Below are 20,628 nucleotides of genomic sequence, written 5' to 3'. Positions count from 1 at the left end.
TTCCATCTGTCGAGCCTCAGGTCTCCTAGGGATGGATGCCTTTCATGTCCTCATGTTATATGGGATAATCACTTATGGCTGTTTACATTTGAAAAAGTAATTGGGGTTCACAGGAGTATTGAAAGAATCCCAGAGGGATGCTGGCTTGAGAACAACATGGCATCAGGACATTTCTAGTCCTAGCTTGCAAAACTTGACTATTCTGTGTGATTCATTCACAAGTCTTTGATTCCTATTATATATATGCAGGTAAGGCCAACCAGAGAATAAGCAGGTACCACTGCCTATATTGTGAATCTGAAAGGGCATCTTTGAAATTTGCTTTCATTTGACTTGGAAGGAAGATCATAGCCTAGGTTACATGAAGAAGTATGTCAACAGTCCTGTAAGTCATGACATTTAGGGTACATTCTCAGCCCTCATGTGCCTGGAGAGAATGACAGAGAATAGACCTTCTTGTGACTTTGCAAAGATTCTTCCTTTCTTTGCTCTCTATAAATTGGATATGACACCAATAAGTTCGTGTTAAATTTTGGTAAAATCCCCTACACTTAATCTAGTGATCAGCTCATTGTTGTCTGAAGAAGGCTGAAGATTATTAGATTGTGAGCTATATGTTTTGATAAGTTATTTAAGGGCAAATGTTAAGCTCCAGGTATCATTCCTCTGCAGCCACTGTGTTCCTAGGCTCTCTACCTGATATGGACTACCAGCATGCAAGCTGTTTGTTTTAGCTTAAAGTCAATCCCATCTAGGAAAGAAACACTTATCCACAGAAGATTCTGAAGCCCAATATACATTCTCCCATAGCATGAATAATTGTGAATCTGTTAGTGAACTCAGTTGATTAGAAGCCCAACATGATAAGAAAGATAACCTCAGAGAATTCAGTAATTTTGTCCTTAGTCACACAGATAGTTACTTAAGCTCACTGCTACTACTGGAGGCCAGGTCTTTCGCCTTCTAGCCCAAAGACCTTTTCCATTATATCACTATCTTTTTAAAGATAAGGTCTTCTTTCATTTTCCCCATCCATGAAGCCTAGTAGTACTCAATGATCTCTGTCATGTGGGAGAAGGACTGGACTTCTGTTCAGCCCCAGAAGGTAGAAATAGAAGTGGTAGCAGAAGATGCAAATTATCATCACCATGACCACCACCGCCATCATCATCATATAGGCATAAACTCCCAAACCATAAGAGCTACCCTCCAAGTAATCCAGATTCCCCTCAGAGGTGGTGGGCTCCCTGCTCATTAGAGCTCAATAAACTGTAAAAAATCATTTATGAGGCATGAGGTAGGGATGGGGCTCCTCTTTCTGATGTAAGTTGAACAGGTAGCCTCTGAGGTCTGAGTTTTGGGGATCTTCAATGTTGTTTGAACCCTAAAACGTTCTCTGATCTCTGTGGGGGAAGAAAAAAAAGACAAAACAAAAAACAAAAACATTAAAGCTTCAAAGGCCAACCAAGATTTGCTATCCAGTGACAAGATGATTTGTTTTCATGTGAAACAAAGGCGATTCTAGCCTGTGACTTGGTTTAGAGAGGTGAGCTTAATGGAAGTTTATTGGGGCTGCCCATGGATCTATTGGTTGGGTGACATTTCAGTCCATACATAATGAACCTTCATAACCCTTCACTATGCTATCACTGGCACATGCAAGCATGAACTTTCTTTGATGAGAAAAAGGGCTTCCTTTCCTTCCCTCCATCCATGAAGCCTAGGGAAAATTGGCAGTGTCTTTGGTGATTGCTTTCTTCCATCAACTGCTACACTCTCCAGGAACACATCCTTCCCTTTTGGAAAGGGTTGGGAGACATTGAGACATAATCTTTGGGGGGGAAAATAATTATATTGCAAAGACCACAAATTCCAGGAGGTAAAACTTTACTGCTTTAGAACACAGATAACCAAATGTCATTGAATTAGTGTTGTTTTTGTTCACAATCTCTTCTTTAAGAAGAACAAGGTCCCCCAAGGGAGGGTTGACAAAACCTCACTTTGTAAAGAATGGTATTTGTACCTCATAGTAGAGGGGGACTAATTTGGACTAGTGGATTACACCACACACACACACACACACACACACACACACACACACACACACACACACACACTCCTTTTTGCTTTGTGGTTTGTTTGCATTTTCCTATTCTTCAAAATAAAATTGCTTTAGTCCCAGTGTAAACAAAGATTTGGCAAGTAGCAGGCTTTGTAATCTCATGTGAATTTAGTTATATGTGGAGTTACCAGTTTCCTTCTTAAGTCAGGAGACACTGTGAAAGAAGCCTAGGGAAAGACTGCACCAATAGGTAATTTTATCCTCAAAACAGGTATACATACAACACAGCATACATGCACACACCCTTCATAAGCACACCCTGAAGTACCAAGAGCACTTGGACAGAAAATTCTCTCAGGGACATCCTAAGAGAATCAAGTATCTCGGCTGTAGGAGAGATGTCAGAGGCCACTGAGCCTTTTCCCACCTCTCTGATAGGTGCAGTTCCCTAACTCATACTGATTCCAAGTACTGAATTACTGTCTCTCAGAGCTGGAAAGGAGCTCTGAGGCTAAATAATTTAGCCTAAATCAAAACCCGAATTCTCTCTGCAATATAATAATCAAAAAGGCATCATCCAGTATTTGTTTGAGGAGCAAAGAGAGAGAATCCCCTACCTCCAGAGGCAGCTTATTCTTCAATGGGGTACCTCTCATTGCTAAGTTAGGGAGATTTTCCCAGCTGCAGCCTCTCTCTACTGGTGGGCATTCTCCTCTCTGGATCCCAAGAGAATAGCTCCATGTAGATCTATGGCCATGAGGTCTCTGAGTCTTCAATATTACACATGAGGGACTTCATTGAGGTGACTCCTTTGCAAATTACTGCCCTTAAAGTCTTGTTTCTTTGTTTCCCTTTCATTGGTAGAAGTAGCTGAAAAGAAGTCTTCTGTAGCATTGAGTAGTGACTTCTAAACATGCACCCACAATTCATCAGGTGCACATCTTTTCCTCGTGAGAATACTTCCTTCATCAGTGAAGATATTAACTTCTCCAAGACTTAGTTAATCATCTTTGATAGTTGGTGTGGTGTCTAATATTCTTCACTCTATGGCTTCAATAGACACATAGCTGGTTTTGTCTACAGATGATGGAAACACATGATGCTTCTATGTTAAGGTGATTGGTCCTCTCAGCTTGAATCTCCATCCTTTAACTGAACTAGATTGGCCAACAATGAGTACAGACTTATCGGACTGAATTTATCCAGGGGGCTCAGGTGAGGTTTAATATACACCCACCACAGACATTTTGAAATACCTTAACATCCACCCTGCCACTTCATATATCCTTTTGCTTTTTTTTGGTTTTGGTGAGGAAATCGGGGTTAAGTGACTTGCCCAGGGTCACACAGCTAGTAAGTATCAAGTGTCTGAGGTCAGACTTGAACTCAGGTCCTTCTGACTCCAAGGCCAGAGCTCTATCCACTTGGCCACCTAGCTGCCCTCTTCATATATCCTTTTGAACAGAGCCTCCCACCCAATAGCAGTCATATTCTCCGAAGTCTTCTCTTTTCCAGGCTAAATATTCCTACCTCCTTGCACCTAACCTCAATTCAATACCTTTTTCAACCTTTTAGCTTGAAAACAAAAACTAATACAATCCATTAATTCTAAGGAAAAAAAACTTTTCAATTGATACAACCTTTTTTTTTTTAACACTCTCCCCAATAAATTTCCTTTTCCTGACCACTACCACATCTATATGCTTTATTTTTTTTTAACTAAAAGGTAATCTCCTTGAGGTTGGGGAATGTTCTCTATATCTAGTCTCTGTGTCCCCTGTGTCTGGTACCTATAGGAGTCTTAATAAACACTTTTAAAATTAAAATACAGCCTTTCACCAGGTCCCTATTGAAACCCATTCCAGCTAGGCAGTGCCTGATAATACTTTTGTTGTCCTGGCATTGCCTCAAAATGCCAAGGTTGCCTGAACTCCATGCTGAGGAATCAGAGCTAGATATCTATGCCACCAAATTTGTTGGAGTGTAGAATTTTGTCAATTATTCTGTTTGGACATTTCACAGCATTTTTAGTTAATTCAAGAAGGCACCCAATCTACCCTTCCATTTACCTAGGCTAAACAATTTAACATGAAATTAGAAAATTGTATGTTTCTGTACTACTTTGAAGCTTGCAAAGCATTTTCACGGAATTTCTTGATCATTACCTTCTGATTTTTGTTATTGCTACAAAGAAATACTGAAAGTTTTATGAGTTTGTTTTATTTTATTTTTTGTTTTGAACATTGTGAAAGCTATTAATAGATACAGGTAATTTCTTTGCTGATTCTCTGGAGTTTTCTAAAGAAAGAATCATGCCATTTGAGGATGGGAATAATGTTTTTTATCCACTTCACTGATGGCTATACCTTTAATTTCTTTCTCCTATCTTACAAATATGGATCCTTATCCTAAAGTTCTATTAAAAACAAACAAACAAACAAAACCAATTATGGACCCTGCTTTCCTCTGGTACTTGTTGAGAAACATCCAAGGATTTTAGACATATTACCTTATTTGAGTCTGACAAACCCAGGAGGTAGGTATGTAACATATTATCTCCTTCTTACAAATGAGGACAGTAAGGTGTTGGCTGATTAAGTGGTTCGGTCTGGAAATAGTGAAAAAATTGTAGTAAGTATTAGTACTACTTCTTCAAAAGCATGAGAGGCAGGATTCGAACCCATGTGTTCTCAATGGTAAATCCAGAACTCTACCCACTGTTCCATACTCCTTTCTGAAGGATGAACACATTGTTGTCTACCCTTCACCCAGAAGGAACAAAGCTTTTTCTCACTCTCAGGAAGCTTGACTCACTGCCTTAGCTTTTAGCTGATAGTTCAACCTATTTCTACAGTATTTTCCCATTTTAAAAGGGAGATATGGACTGAACATAACATACATTTGAGTTTCATGAAATGAAAAATTTAGCATTTCCAGCTGGCAAAGATCGATACATTTCACATTAGACTCTACGGGAGTGTTTCATGCATATGCTCCCTGACACTTGTTAAAAAAAAAAATCTTCGGTTTTGGAGAGAGATTCTGCCTGAGGCATCCAATAATCTTAATTTCTTTATCATGCAGACATCAGAGCAAATGTTTGTACATTACCTGTGTGGTTTATTTTTATTCAGGGGATGGTTCAGGAGCTCTTGCTGTGAAACCGGGCTGTTAATTATGCCAGCCCAAAGGCGAGCACAGGCCCCTCCAGATTGTGTGTATCTCTAGTTAAGAAAGAGGAGAATTTGGGAATTGGTGCAAAGATGTTTTTAGTTAGATGTGTTTTCTATTTATTTATGACCAATATTTAATATTTTCATCTCCAACATTATTATTGGACAATGATAAAAATGCTTGTGGTGTGGGGAAGTCATCTAAGTCCCAATTAATTTGTGGCTATCTGCTAAATGCCCTTCACCTCCTCCCCTGGAAGCTTCAGTAACTTGAACATGGTTGCTTAGGTGTTTGCAGGGGCTTCTAGCATGCCTATCGTGTCAGCTCCTGAGCTAGTGCTTTTCCTCTTGTGCATTTGAATTACATGTGTCCTTGTTTCTCACATCACATTTTGCCATGAAATCAAGTCTGCTTTTTGTGGAAATCAATCTATCAACATGTATTTAAGTCACTGTTGTGCACCAGGCATTGGGTTAGGCACTGGGGATACAAAACTAAAACTGAATCAGACCCTGCCCTCATGGAGATTATGCCTTATCAGAGGAAACAACACATAAATACCTGATTCTATACAGACACATAGCTAACTGGGACTGTCAGGAAAGGCCTCTTGTAGAAAGCAACACCTGAGATGACTTTGATTGAAATGAGGGATTTTAAGCAGTAGATGTTACAGTGTTCTCTCTCAAAGCCTTGGAAAGGGAATAGAATGTTCCCTAGATTAGAGAATGTTAAAACTTGGAGTAAATTTAGAGATAATCTCTTCCAATCCCCTCTTGTGCACAAAATAGAAAAAAAAAATGAGGCCCAAAGATTCAGTGACTTACCCAAGGCCACACCACAAATAAGTGGTGTCCTTGACTTTGACTCCAAGCCTTCTGGTGCCTGGTCAAATGATCTTTTTAGGCTAGTCCAAAGGATGGTATGGAATAGTGAGTGGGGCACTGGTCTTTGGGTCTTCAAATCCATTCGTAGATACTGTCTCTTTTCCCCTGAGCAAGTCTCTTAAGCTATCTGTGCCTTAGCTTCCTTAACTAAAAAATTGAAAGAATGGAACCTAGTCACCTCCAAGGTATTGTTCAATTCTAATGTAGGTTCCTATAACCTTTCTCCTGTGCCTAAGACCTTGTGATGGAGTTGATCACCTCTCTTGACTTCTCAGCTAGAAAAAAAGAAGCAGAGAGGTCTGTCAGTCCTTTCTGGAGGTAGAAGTCACCAAGAATTTGTTAAGCTCCTACTATGTGCCAAACAATGTGCTAAGTCCTGGAAATGCAAAGAAAGGCCCAAAAAAAGGGGGGGGGGAATGAGTTCCAGCCCTGAAAGAGCTTAAAATCTAGTAGGAGTGACAATAAGCCAACAGCTATGAAGAAACAAGAGATGGATAGATAAATGGGTGGATGGATGGTTGGTGGATAGAGAGAGACAGAAAGCAGGCAGATTATATATATATATATATATATATATATATATATATATATATATATGTATATAAAGAGAGAGATGCCAAACTAGAGATAAACTCAGAGGGAAGATGCTAGATGAAAGACAGGCCAAGAAAGTTTTAGGGTTTTTTTGTTTTGTTTTGTTTTGTTTTTTGACTAAGACTTTAGTTGAAACTTGGATGAAGCCAGGATAAGAAGAAAAAGAGTTGTTGGCATGAGGGACTAGATAACTAATTATGTATGAAGGAGGGGGAGAGCAATGAGTGGAGTCTAACCCCTCAGTTTTGAGTTTAGTGAATGGAGGATGATGGTGTGCTCTACAGCAATTGGAAAGTTAGGAAGACAGGAAAGTTGGGGGAAAGATCATGTTTTAGTTTTAGACATGTTGAGTTGAAGCTATCTGTGGGACATCTAGTTTAAGAGGTCCACAAGGCACAAAAAGGAGAAATTAGTAACAACAGAAAAGCCTTCCCAACTTGAACAGTTTTCCCATGGTCACGTATCCTCTGTATTTCCAGATGTGTCTGTGTAAGTCTATGTATATTGTGTGGATATATGTGTGCATACATATATATGTAAATGCATAAACACATATACACACATATATGTATGTATAAAGAGAACCTTCCAAATATCCAAGATCCTCATCATCCTGGTGAATTGATGTATTTACTCTTTGAGTGTTTCCTTGTTGGCTAGTTTTTCACCATTCACTCATAAGATTGCAACTAAAAGATTCAGACTGTGTATGGTCCAACCAACATCCTTATCGGCAACTGGGTCCTTCAGTGAATAGAGCATTGAATTTAAAGTCAAGAAGACCTGAGTTCAAATCCTTCCTCAGGCACTTAGTTGTATCACTAAAGAAAAATCAATTAACCTTGGTTAGCCTCAGTTTTCTCATCTTTAAAATAGGAATAATAATAGTATTTGCTTCACAAGTTTGTTTTGAAGATAAAATGAGATAATATATGTAAAGTGTTTTTGCAAAACTTAAAGTGCTATGAATGTTAGCTCTTATTATTTTATAGAGGAAGAAACTGAGGCTCAGAGCAGGCACTTGCTTCAGGTGGTTTGAGCAGGTAATATTAGAGCTAAGAGGCGGATGTCAGTCCTCTAATGTGCCACCATTGTCTGCCGCTTGCTTATTGAGACTGAGCAGGGAAAAACTTCACTTCTGAAAGTCAGCATCAAATCGTTAGAGAGAATGTGAGCATCCTTAAAAAACAATGCCATAGAAGTCTCTGGTTTCCTCTATTATCCTCTTTAGCTTTTGTGTATTGAAATGTTTGTGTTTATTGGTGATTATGTAAACAATAAAATCTTTTGGAGGTGAAGAGAATGATAACAATTGAGAGATAAAGGAAGCCTTATTTAGGAAGCAGCATCTTAGCTGAGCCTTGAAAGACAGATCCTATGGCTTCTAAACAATAAAGATCAGTAGGAAGAGCATTGCTGGCAGGGGGCATAGCCTACGCAAAAGAAAGAAGATGGGGCATGAATTGCTAACAAATGGGAGTTGCTATTGGGGCAGTTTGGCTAAAATCACTTCCAAAAAGGGGGTGGGGGATGAATAAATGAACCTGGTAGTTTACATGTTTGGGTTGCAATGATTACTTTTAGAAGCAGTTACTAATATACCTTGATGTTTATTCTGACTCTGCTTTGTGTTGTGGCTTCAACACCAGTGACTGCAGCAAAGTCATGGTGTGAGTGTCCATCCTGCAGCACTTGTGGTCAGTTGTGTGCTTTGGGTGAGGTTGTTGCAAATAAAAGGCAGCTGCCCCATCTCTGCTCCTTCTCGCTCCCATGCCTATATCTGCTCTCCTCTTACCCTGTTATCTTCAGCCTTGTAAAGCCCCAAAGAAATGGGACCTGCTTCTCTTCGTGGTCAGAGAGCCCAGTGGACAAAGAGTAGCTTCAGGGTCAGGGAGATCCACCTCTGAAGACCTGCTGGCTGTGTGACCCTGGACAGCTCCCTCAGGCTTCAAGTGTCCAGGAAGGTACTGAACCAATGGCATTGGCTGAAGGAGATCTTTAGACCCATAGGTCCAGTCACAACAACAGTAGCAAGACTGAACCTCTAGATAGCACTTTTAAGTGTGTCAAATGTTTTATACACATCATCCCTTTTGAGCTTTACAATGGCACTTCGAGGATGGTGCTCCTGGCATTAATATTCCCATTTCACAGAAGAATAAATTGAGGCTCAGAGAAAAGTAACCTATCTAGGATCACAGAACTAGTGAGAGTGAGAAGTTGGGTTTAACCCAGGTCTTCCTGATGGCCAAATTCAGTGCCTAATTCACTCTGCCATGTTGGGTCTTCATGATGTGAGGTTGGATTGGATGCAGCACCAGGTATGCTCTATGACTCCTCCCTACATCCTCCACTCAGCAAACACCCTTTCACGGTGCCACTTTCCAGAATACTTTCTAGAAAAGCATGGAGAAAATGGTGGATAAAGCCCAGCAATGGAGCCCTACCTAAAGCCATCTGTGACTCTGGCTAAGCCAGCTGTAACTTTTGTTTCTCTACAGAACACCCTGGAGCAATGCAATGTGTGTGCCAAGCCCATCATGGAGCGGATCCTGCGTGCCACAGGGAAGGCATATCATCCTCACTGCTTTACCTGCGTCATGTGTCGCCGTAGCTTGGATGGGATCCCATTCACTGTGGATGCCAGTGGTCACATCCACTGCATTGAGGATTTCCACAAGTAAGATTTCCACTCTCAACCTTCCCCCTTAGGTTTGCCCCTCTTCCTCCTGCTTTCCTCCCTTCTCTGTGGATTCTACCTTTCGTCTACTCCGTGAGTAAAGAAAGGCTTTCCTGTAATGACCTTCTGTTGGCAATTAGAGGAGAGTTGGCCACTATGACATGGGTTGTGGGACAGAAGGTCAAAACTCAAATATCAAAGATATTTCTCCTTTTGTTATTCACCTAGCTCATATGGTGCCCTTTATTCCAAGATAGTGAAAGCATACATTGTTTCAGTAATTCATGTGTCAAACAATTAATAATTATTTATTAAGCAACTACTATACCAGGCACTATTCTGGGGATTGGAGACACACATTCAAAGAATGAAATCATCTCTATTTGCAGGATCAACATTTTAACAGGAGAGGCAAGTACATATACAAATATGTAGATAGTCCAAGTATTAATTTAAATAATTAATTGTGTGCATACATGCACAAATACACAAAGAAGCAAAATAACTTACTGTGGGAGAGAGGGCACTTGCATGCCAGAACTAGACTCCATTTCAATAAGAACAAACCTACATGTAAATATATATATATATATATATATACACAGAAATAGGCAATTCCATGATTTCCCTTGTGAGCTTACTCCCTTCAGTAGTGCAGGTGGCAGCCCCTCTGCATTGTAAACAGTAGCATTAAAGAAACTCAGGGAGATGTTCAGGGTCATACCGCTAAGGTAGAACTTGAACTCAGGTCTTCCTGATACTCTATTTACCACCACCATGGTAAAAGATACAAAAGAGAGATACAGAAGCAGAAAGAGAGAGACAGAGACAGACAGACACAGAGAGAAACAGACAGAGACAGAGAGAGAGACACAGAGAGATCAATTTAAGACCAGCCTTCTGAATGAATGACATTTGAACCTAACTAAGGAACATGCAGCCTGTCCCTGGGTGGCTGAGTGGGGTTCAGTAAAGCTTTTTGCACTTGGGATGACCTGCTAGAATTTTTGGTTCACAGACAAAACCCCCAGGGACCTCAGTTCACTTCCTTGGTGCCTCCTCTAAATCATAAATGGAGTGAGGTCATGAATTCATATCATTTTAAATTTTGATCTGAAAGCTGAAAATGCCAAATTTGAATGGAGAACATTCACATTTGTGGTCATGAGTTTCAATGTTAACAGTGTGCTGCAGGTTCTAGTGAAAGACTGGAAATACTGTAGATTTGCAGCTTGGAAACACCTTTGAGATCATGAAGTGTGACCAGAAGGATCTGCGTTTAGTGTGGAGATGAAATGATTAAGAAGAGACTTTGTGGTTTCCTTGAAGCATTTATGATAAGCACATCATAGATGTAGCCCTGGAAGGGATAGCTTATTCCTTCTGGTCCAGTTCATTTTATGGAAACCTAGTGAGGTAGATGACCTATCCAAGGTCACACAGAAAGAAGATGTCAGAGGTAGGATTTGGAATGACTCATGACCAGGACTGTGAACAAAAGTAGGAACAGTTAATGATAGTTGAAGAAAGATGGAGAGAGGAGGTGAGGAAGAGGATGGGAGAAGGAAAAGAGAAAAGAGGATCATTTAGGAACCACTGTGCTAAGTCTTAAGAATACAAAAAGGAGCAAGGCAGACAGACAGACCCTGCCCTCAATAGAGAGCAGATAGCACCAAGAAAGGAGCTCAAAAGGGGGAGGGGGGAAATGATAGAGTCCTGAGTGAAGAGACTCATGGCTAGGGCCCCTACCCAAAGAATATTCCAAACAGGCAAATCACCAATCAAGAAAGTGGAGGTTTAGGCCCCAAATAGTGAAAGATTTAGCCCATAGTAGAGCAGATGGCTTTGGGACGTAGGGAGTTCTCTCTCATGAGTTTTTAAGAAAATGTTTGAGTAAGAGCCACCAGTCAGACATATTGTAACCAGGATTCTTACTCAGGTATGAGTTGAATTCTCTTCTCTTATGAGGTTGGAGTTCCTTTGCTCAGAACACTTCCTTAGGATCCCATAAGTCTTCTCCCTTTCCTTTTGCAGAAAAGGAAACTCAGGACACAGAGGTTAAGAGACATGCCTGAGATCATGCAGGACATGAATGACAGAGGAGGTCAAACTCAGCTTTCCCCTTCCAGCATCATCTGTTGTTTTGACTTGGTCTCCCAAGAAGGATTATCAAAGAGCTGAATATACCAGAGGTGACATCTTTGGTGCTCTGTAGTGCAGACCTGTAGTGTTGGTCACACCTTCTCCTGGGCAAAACTGAGCAGCTCCAATGGCAAACAAGGAATCTGGGCCACTGGTCAACATGTTTCCTGAAGATTTCTGACCAGAAATTCCAGTGGAGGGCACAGTCCAAGGCTATTGAGCCTCTAAGGCAGAAAGAATTTTCAATCTAAATCAAAAAGGAAGGGCTCCCTTTTAAAGGGCAGTAATAGCATAAATTATATTTCAAGTTATTGATATTTTTGGCTTGTAATTGCACATAAAAAAACTTGAATCTATTTCAAGGAAGTTAAAATCCACCTCTGGAGTCTGTTCTTGTCTCTCTCTACTTCATTCCTTTCTCAGACTTGCCCTAATCCAAGAAAGACAGATAGATCTAATCAGAGCACAAATGTTTCTGTTGCTTGAATAGACATATATTACACCCCTCAATTAAAACAGGAAATCAATACTGACAAATGTAGGTTGATGTCTGACACATTTATCTTTCATTTCTAAGGACGGGGAAACATAATTAGAGACTTGTGACTAGTGACATAAGTGTGTAAGTCTGAGAGTGCCAAGACTGACTTGAGCAACCAAAGAAAGCATCCAAAGCCCCAACTGTGCCCCCCCACACCCTGATCCTGACCACCAGCAGCTCAGAGTAATGTTCAAGCATGACTGAATGATGCGTTTCATGGTACCACTGCTTGGGTGCCTGGCCAAGGGGCTAGGGGCAACTTGTGTTTGGATCAACTCCCTTCAAGGTTCTCCAGAAGCCAGAGCATTCTGTGTGGGAACCCCGCCAAGTGCTCTAATGTAAGAAGGTCAAAAGGCTGCCCTCCCCTGCCCCAGCCCCAAGAGCCAAATGAGAATCCCAGAATGCGAGGGCGAGGAGGGATCTTAGGAGTCATCTTGTCTGTCTCCTCCTTCATGAGGAGCTCCCAGAGAAGGGATGGAATTTCCCACCAAGATGTAAGATTCTGAGGGCAGAGATGACTCCATTTTTATCTGTGGCTATCCCCAGCCCTTTGAAGAGCTTCAGGCATAGAGGGGAACTTCAGCAAATGATTGTGGAATGCTTTAGGAAACTGAAAACACCATCTTCCAGGGCATCTATTTCCTCCAGGTGGGTCCTATGATATTGGAGAGGAAATGTGCCTGAATCTCTCTGCTGTCTTCCAGAGAAGCTGTTTACATCCCACTGAGAAGCACATGAAAAGGGTCCCACCTGGTCCCCTTCTCCTGCCTCCTCATGAGAGATGGGAATTCTCTTTGTCACCCCTTTGGGTACTCTGGCCAAACTTGGCCTGTTTTCTACATTATGTAAGTCAGCTGGTCAGCAAATGTTGTCTAAGCTCTTACTATGTGCCAGGCACTATACTAGGGGCTGGGAATACAAAGAAAAGCCAAACACAGTCCCTGCCTTTGAGAAGCCCACAGAACTCATACAAACAACTATGTACAAAGAAAATATCGGCAGAATAAATAGAAGACAAGCAGCAGAGGCAAGGCACTAGCATTAGGAAAGGTTGGGGAAGGCTTCCTGTGGAAAGCAGGATTTCAGCTGATACTCAAAGGAAGCCAAGAGGTACAGATGGGGAGGGAGAGCATTCTAGGCCTGAGAACCATCCAGAGAAGATGCTCTGAGCCGAGAGGTGGAGGGTCTGGCTGGAAGAACAGCAAGAAGACAAGTAACCCTGAATTAAAGAGCACATGGGAGAATACAAGGTGCAAGAGGAGAGGAATATTAGGAGATGGAGGCTGTGAAGGACGTTGAATGTCAAACAGAAAATTTTCTATTTGAGTTTGGAGGAGAGAGGGGACCACTGGATTTTATTGAGTAGGGGCTAGACAAGATTAGACCTGCACTTTAGGAAAATCCCTTTGGTGGCTGAATGTAGGTTGGCTTGGTATGGAGAGAGACTTATGTCAGGGAGACAAACCAGAGGCTGTCGCCATAGTCTAGGTGTGAAGTGAGGAGGACCTACACCAGGGTGGCAAAATTCTCAAAGGAGAAAAGGGAGAGTGTCTGAGAGATGTTACTAAGGTCAACTTGATAGGCCTTTGCTTGCCAGGTATGGGGTGTGAGAGTGATTGAGGACACAAGGGTGATGCCTGGGCTGTGACCATTGGGGAATGGGAGGATGTAGTGTCCTCGACAGTGATAAGGAAGTTTGAAAGGGGCGAGTGCTTGCAGGAAGGGACAGGAAAGAAACAAATATTTATTTAATGCTTACTACATGCCACGCACTCTGCTAAGTGCTTTACAATTATTCTCTCATTTCAGCTTTACAACAACTCTGTGAATTGGTATACTGTTGTTATCCCTATTTTACAGATGAGGAAACTGAGGCAAACAGGTTAAACGATTTGCCGAGGGTCCCACAGCTAGTGAGTGTCTGAGGCTGGATTTCAATTCAAGCCTTCCTGACTCCAGGCCCAGCCCTCTATCAACTGTGGCACCTAGCTACTTCTGTTCAGAGGGAAGCATAATGCATTTCTGGGAGGTGGGGAGTTCAGGGTTTAGAGTTCCTGAACACTTTCTAATCTTACCTTTGAATGGATCTGACAGTAGGCCTTCCCTTGGGGGGCCTTTATGTCTTTATTATGCATTTTCTTTCTGGGTTCTTGTCTTGGATTCTCCTTCCAGTGATTTTCCTTAGCTGGATTTAACCTTACAAACTCTTGCTATATGTTATCTCTCCTTTTGTGACTTCAAGTATTTCACCCCCTTTCTTTCCTCAACATTGTGTGTTCTTACATAAGGTTCAAGGCCAATGCTTAAACCTGGAGAGATGTCTCAGACCAGCTTGGTGCAATGGAAGTAGTTCTGAAATTACTTAGGGGACCAAGGTCCTTGTGTCACTCTGGCCAAGTAACTTTTGTGGGCCTTGACTCCCCCATTTACAAAATGAGCCAATTAGAACAGTTGGTCTGCAAGTTCCCTTTGAGCCCTAGTATTACCTTCTCCTACATGCAGGAGCTTGGCCAAGGCAATGGCCCATTCTGCAGCTCTGTTTCTTCCTCTATAAAATAAAGGAATTGTAGTAGATGACTTTCAGGCTCTATTCAAGCTATAAATCAGATTCTAAAACCCGCTTTTCAAAGCTTAATGCATTTGTAGCCATGAATTGTAACCACAGAGTTTTTCTGAGAATAGCTACCTCTAATATGTTAAAATAACAAGAAGCAAACTTCCAGGTGGATAGATAGATTTTTGGGGGAGTGTTAATGGAAGATTATGATTGAGTCATATTAAGTTCCTACTATGTGCTGAGGGCTAGAGACGTAAAGAGAAAAAAAAATGTTTCTATCTTTAAGGAAATTACATTCCCCTGAGGGCATCTTGGGCATGTGTATGGTACAAGGAGAATAGAGGATGGATAGACCAAAGAAGGTTTCCCTTGGATCAAATGAGGTCATATTTCTAAACTGCTTAGCACATGCCTGGAATAATAGGTGCTTAATAAATGATATGGCCCCTGAATTGAGCTAAAAAGGTACTGAAGGATTCCTTACCTCTTGTCTAGTATATTAGATTTAGGATTCTTTCCCAGTTTGGGTTGTACTAGACAACCTCTAAGTTTGAATTCTTGGGGACCAAGGAAAGCAGGAAGTGGATTTCAGACATGGATCACCTTGTGAAAAACAAAGGAGACAGGAGACTGAATGCTGACTTCTGGGCACAGCAAATAGACATTTGAGTGGCACACATAGGGCATGAGTGGGGGAGTAATACAAAATGTATTTGGAAACAGAAAGTTGGAACAGGATTTTCAAGGGCTTTAAATGCCAGACTGATGAGTAGGCATTTTCCCCTAGAAATAGTTTGAAGACGTGGACGATTTTTGAGTAAGGAAGTACCATGGTCCCACTCAATCTGTCAGAAGATTCCTATGGTGTTTTCATTGAAGGTGAATTGGAGACAGGAAAGATAGGATGAAAGGAGACCAACTAGCAACTTATTTCAAGAGTCGATGTAAGAAATGATGGATGTCTGAATTAGGGTGTTGCCATATGAGTCTGTAGAAGACAAAAGGAAGACATAGGGTCAAAAGTGTAGGGCAAATGATTTTTCCTCAAGGAAGGATGTAAACTTCCTGCATTCATCCTGCATTCTGTCTATTCTCACAACTCCTGAATTTGTACCACAGGCTTTTAGGGCTTCTTTTTAAGGCATCAATTGATCACTCCTGATGCCACTATTTGTGGTAGATTTCAGCACTACAGATGCCTCATGTGCACTGCCAACCACGTTCATGCGTGTATATGTTTATAGAGTGTATGTGAAAGTGCTTTGAAAACAATTCACTGCCGTGCAAATGTGAGAGGCCAGTATGGCTCTCAGGCTCACTCTACACATATTTTCAATCCTGCTGATCCTGAGATGTTACACTGGAAAGCTGGGGAGCTGAGTCTAAGTATACCTGGCATTTCTTTGATCTCTTCAGTTCTCTTCCATGTCTATAAGAAGGCAAGAGTCATTGTCACCTGACTCAAGTCTTTCCTGCCATACAGGACTCGATTAATTTCTAGAAAGAAAAGGCTTTTCTTCCTTGTACTTATTAAATTTTTTTTAAATAAAGTAAGCTTCCTCATTAAGGCTTTCATGCTTCTGAAAAATAACCTATCAGCTCAGGAACAGTAGAAGAACCCAAGCATATTATACTCCTCCCCGCCCCCTTTCTGTACTTATGTTTCATAATAAATATCAATAGATTTTCCTCTTCAAATTTTCAAGAGGCAAATTATCAGTTTGGAAACAAGATCAACACATCTAGGATCTATGAGAGGCTGGAGTTGGTCATGAGGCATAGATATGCTTGTTCATGGTTTCCTGTGTCCCATTAGACCAGTTATTCAGGTCTCTGTGCATGTGTTGCTGGGATTTGAGGAATACCGGGCAATGGCCATTCTGATTGGGTGGGATGTGGCAGGAGGCATAATGGTACTCCCCATGGGTATTCTTGGGTAAGACCAAAGAACATAGAGAACCAAGGAGCAGACCACGGAGGAGCCCTAGAGGGCGGTGGCAAGTTTGGATGTTTGTTCATCCTAGAGAAATATTCTGCTACCTGGTGAAGTATCCTAACTAATTAGTAATTCAATTCAACAAACATCTATTAAAGCACCAGGCATTGTAGATGCGGAGACAAAGATGAAACAGCCCATGACCTCAAGGAGATTGAATTTTGCTTTGGAGGAAATAGCATATACGCCAACAAATCAATATAAATTATATACAGGTAAATAAGGAACCCAGAGAGGTTGGAGGAGAACACTGAGGCAGAGAGGGCAAGAAGGGCCTTATGTCCTTCCTGAGCTCTGTTGGCACTTTAGATTAATCTTGATGGGAGCGTTCAAGTCAAAGGTAGAAGTGAAGAAGAAAAATATTTCGGGCATGGAGGAATGGCTTATGCAAAGACTTGGAGGTGAAAGAGGGAGTATTGCAATTTGAAAACAGAAAGTAAGTTTATTTGCTTGGCCCCTAAAATACGAGGAAGGAAAGGGGAGATTGGATCCAGATTTTAAATATCTCTAAATGTCAAAGGTATGTTTTTGAAAAAAGTAAATTTTAGAGGCAAAATGGAACCACTGATACTTTGAGCATAGGGGTGACATGAGCAGATATGTGCTTCAGGAATACCAACTTGTCAACTATAGGGAAGATTGACTAGAGACAGGGAAGCTAACCAGAAGGCTCTTCTAAGAGGGCAGGAAAGAGCTCCTGAACTAGGTGGGGGCCATGAAGGGAGAGAAGGGCATGGAAGGGAGATGCATTGTGAAGATAGAATCAACGAGACTTACCAATTGTTGGCTAATGGCTACTATTTGTGTAGTGCCTTAAGGACTGACGAGGCTTTCCGTACATTCTCATTGATCCTGACAACACAGGAAGGACCTTTTGAGCTTTAACCCCGTTGATGATCCAAAATAGTAGGTTGGCTAAAATATGGCAACATCAATGCCAATTGATAGTCACATTCTCATGACTGCTCTTCCTTGAGTACAGAAAGAAGATCACTGATCATTGATGAATAAGGTAGGGACTTCTTGCCACACTCACTGGAGAATCGGATAATCACCAAGTTTTGCAGTTGGAAAAGACCCTATATGCCATCATTCAGATTATTATTTTAAGATACTTGACACTTCCTAGCTGTATGACCCTGGGCAAGCCACTTAACGCCAATTGCCTTGCCAAAAAACAGGTTAGTATTTTAGTCCAAGACACTATTTCTGAAAGTTTTTGCTTAGAATGTGAAAGGGTAACATGAAGGCAGAAGCACATGAACTCCTTTGTGACTGTAAGGTCCTTGAGGCCAGGACAGATAGCATTTTTCATCCTCACCTAGGACTGGTCTTTGGATAGTTGTTTTTTGGATTTTCAGTTGTGTCTAACCCTTTGTGACCCCATTGACCATACCATCCCTGGTTCGATTTTTGTTTGGTTTTATTTTGGCAAAGACAGCAGAGTGGTTTGCCATTTGCTTCTCTTCTTGCACACCGTAGCATCCAGTACATCACTGTTAGGTCGAATTGCACATTGTTGAGACCAGGTTCTTGTAGTACTGGAAGATGATCAAATCTTAACGGTCCTATGAATCATAGCCAGGCTTCAGACTTGAGCCAAACGATTTTCCTTCATTCCCACATCTCTCTTTGCCTCTTCCCTGGAGCTCTCTGTGCAAACCTTCTAATGAAAGTCACTTTCTTATTTTTTTTTCCAGGAAATTTGCTCCTCGATGCTCTGTGTGCAAGGAGCCAATCATGCCTGCCCCAGGCCAGGAGGAGACTGTCCGTATCGTGGCCTTGGATCGGGATTTCCATGTTCAGTGCTACCGATGTGAGGTATGTAGGCCAGCCAGGCCAGGAGAGCCTAAGTTCCACAAGTATAAAGACTTCAAAGCCAAAACCCATTGCTCTATGAGTCCTTAGCTGCCTGTCATGGTCCAGCTGCTCTCAGCAAGTCTAGTTTTCACAGGCAAAACTTTTTTTTTTTGGTAGGGGGAGAGGGAGTGAGGATGGGACTAACAGTGCTGAGTCACAGAGGTATTTGTTAGGTGGAAGAGACAGCTTGGTGGCAGAATGGGTAAAGTGTTAGAAGTAGAGTCAGGAAGGCATGAATTCAAATTTTGAAACTTACTTCAGAATTTATTAGCTGTGAAACCCCAAGAAACTATTTCATTCTCTCTCAGCTTCAGTGCCCTTATCTGTAAAATGGGCATCATAGCATCTACTTCACACAGTTTTTGTGAGGATCAAGTGAGGCAACATATTTAAAGTTCTTTGAAAAGCAAAAATACCATATCTATTCATGCCAGCTCTGATTATGTGAAAGGCCAATCAGAGGCAACAGCACAAGGTCCTGGGACTTTGACAGCTGAGTGACTCATGGTCAGCTTTTTATATAATGATGCTAAAATCGTAGAATCACAGGAACTCCAAATAGATGCATGAGACCTCAGAGGTCATCCAGTGCAACCTGTACCTGTTAAAGAATAGAGTAATAATGATAATAATAATAATAATAACAACATTTATAAATAGAGAGGTTAAGGGACTCCTCTGAGTTCTCTTTGAGTATTTCCAGTGACAAAGCTCACTATCTTCCAAAGTGCCCCATGCTATTTGGGGACAGCCTTAATCAAACGGAAGTGTTTCAGCTTAGAACTTTCTCAGCACAAGGGCAGCAAAGATCATGCTTGAGGGATTCCTTATATATTTTTTAAAGCATGTAGCCTTCCCTTGATTTAAATACACTTCTCCCTTTCTATAATGCCCCCCCGGCCCAATGAGACCAAGCAGAAGCAACCGAATCCTGCATCCATCCACAGGACAGACCTTTGTATGGGCAATACCTGGAGGTTTGGGGGGACATCATGTCCAGTATGAGGCAATGGTGAACCACGGCCAAAAGAGTTAATGCTACGTTGGGCCCCCCTGAGAAGCAGAGCAACCAGAAATAAGAAGGGAATTGTACTACTGTATTCTGGTCTCATTACCCCTCAGCTGAATATTATAATCGGTTCTAGGCACCACAGTTTGAGGAAATATTAAACAAGTTGGAGACCATCGAGGGGATGGCAGCCAAGATGGTGATGGGTCTTGAGTTCAATTGAAAAGATGCAGAAAGTTTAGCTAGGATAAGACTTAGAAGGGTTGGAGGTGGAGGAGTGGACAAAGGACAGGACTACTCTGCAGGTATTTAAAGGATTGTCATGTGGAAAAAGGCTGAACCAGTAACAATGGATCAGTGCTGCAAACAGATAGATTTAGGCTTCTTGTCTAGGAAAAAAGCCCCAAAGAAACCAGGCTGTCCAGGAGGTCAATGTACCATTTCCACAATTTGTAGGTTTTCTCATCTCATAAGCAAGAACTCAGCCCTTGTGAGGGGCTGCCCCCTTCAAGTAGGGATGTCACTTGCCTTATCTCAGAGAGGCTTCCCAGCAACCCTGCAGGAGAGGTGAAAGGCAGGTGTAGTTGTTATCCTCACTTTCCAGAAGAAGGTGCTGGGATCAGAGAGGGCACAAGAGTGTTTACCACAGCACGTGACAAAGCTGAGGTTGACCACAATCCTCCCAGCCCCTCATCTGTGGAGTGGATGATCCTGGTGCAGACCCCAGGGACCCCACCTCTTAACTGGAAGGGACCACAAATCCCTTTGCCTTGCCAAGTCTCAATTTCCTCCTGTGGAAAATGAGGAGTTGGGACTGGGTGACCTCTGACGTCACCACCAGCTGCAAATCTGTTCTCTACGATTTTTCTTCTCAGCGATGCTGCCCCCAGCATTTACTTCAAATCCCTTCTTCCCACACATGTCAACAGCATCATCTCTCTTTATTCAAAACTGGATTAAATGAAGAGAATCCTCCCTATTGGCAGGTTCCCCTCTGCTCTTCTCTGCCTTGCCAGGGAAATGGTATCGTCATAGAGAGAGTGAGTTAATTTATTTATGGGCTTTCTAAAAGCTTAAACTGAATCCCATTTCTTGTCTTCCTCCAGACAACTCCCTAAACTGAGAG

General features: G+C 41.7%; 1 protein-coding gene across 6 annotated transcripts in view; it reads left to right on the top strand.

The window, feature by feature from the left end:
• Positions 1 to 20,628, top strand: part of LPP (LIM domain containing preferred translocation partner in lipoma) — a 709,534-nt gene that overhangs the window by 671,082 nt on the left and 17,824 nt on the right. For all 6 annotated transcript variants that reach the window (XM_020989038.2, XM_020989040.2, XM_078147348.1 and 3 more), the window contains 2 exons: positions 9,219 to 9,397; positions 18,334 to 18,454. In XM_020989038.2, the coding sequence (XP_020844697.1) occupies positions 9,219 to 9,397; positions 18,334 to 18,454 (300 nt within the window). The remainder of the gene's footprint in view (positions 1 to 9,218; positions 9,398 to 18,333; positions 18,455 to 20,628) is intronic.

The sequence above is a fragment of the Phascolarctos cinereus genome, unplaced genomic scaffold, assembly GCF_003287225.1.
Source record: "Phascolarctos cinereus isolate Bilbo 61053 unplaced genomic scaffold, phaCin_HiC Scaffold_7;HRSCAF=346, whole genome shotgun sequence".
Lineage (NCBI taxonomy): Eukaryota > Metazoa > Chordata > Mammalia > Diprotodontia > Phascolarctidae > Phascolarctos > Phascolarctos cinereus.
Note: the sequence above shows the minus strand (reverse complement) of the source record. Positions and strands in the feature narration are given on the sequence as shown.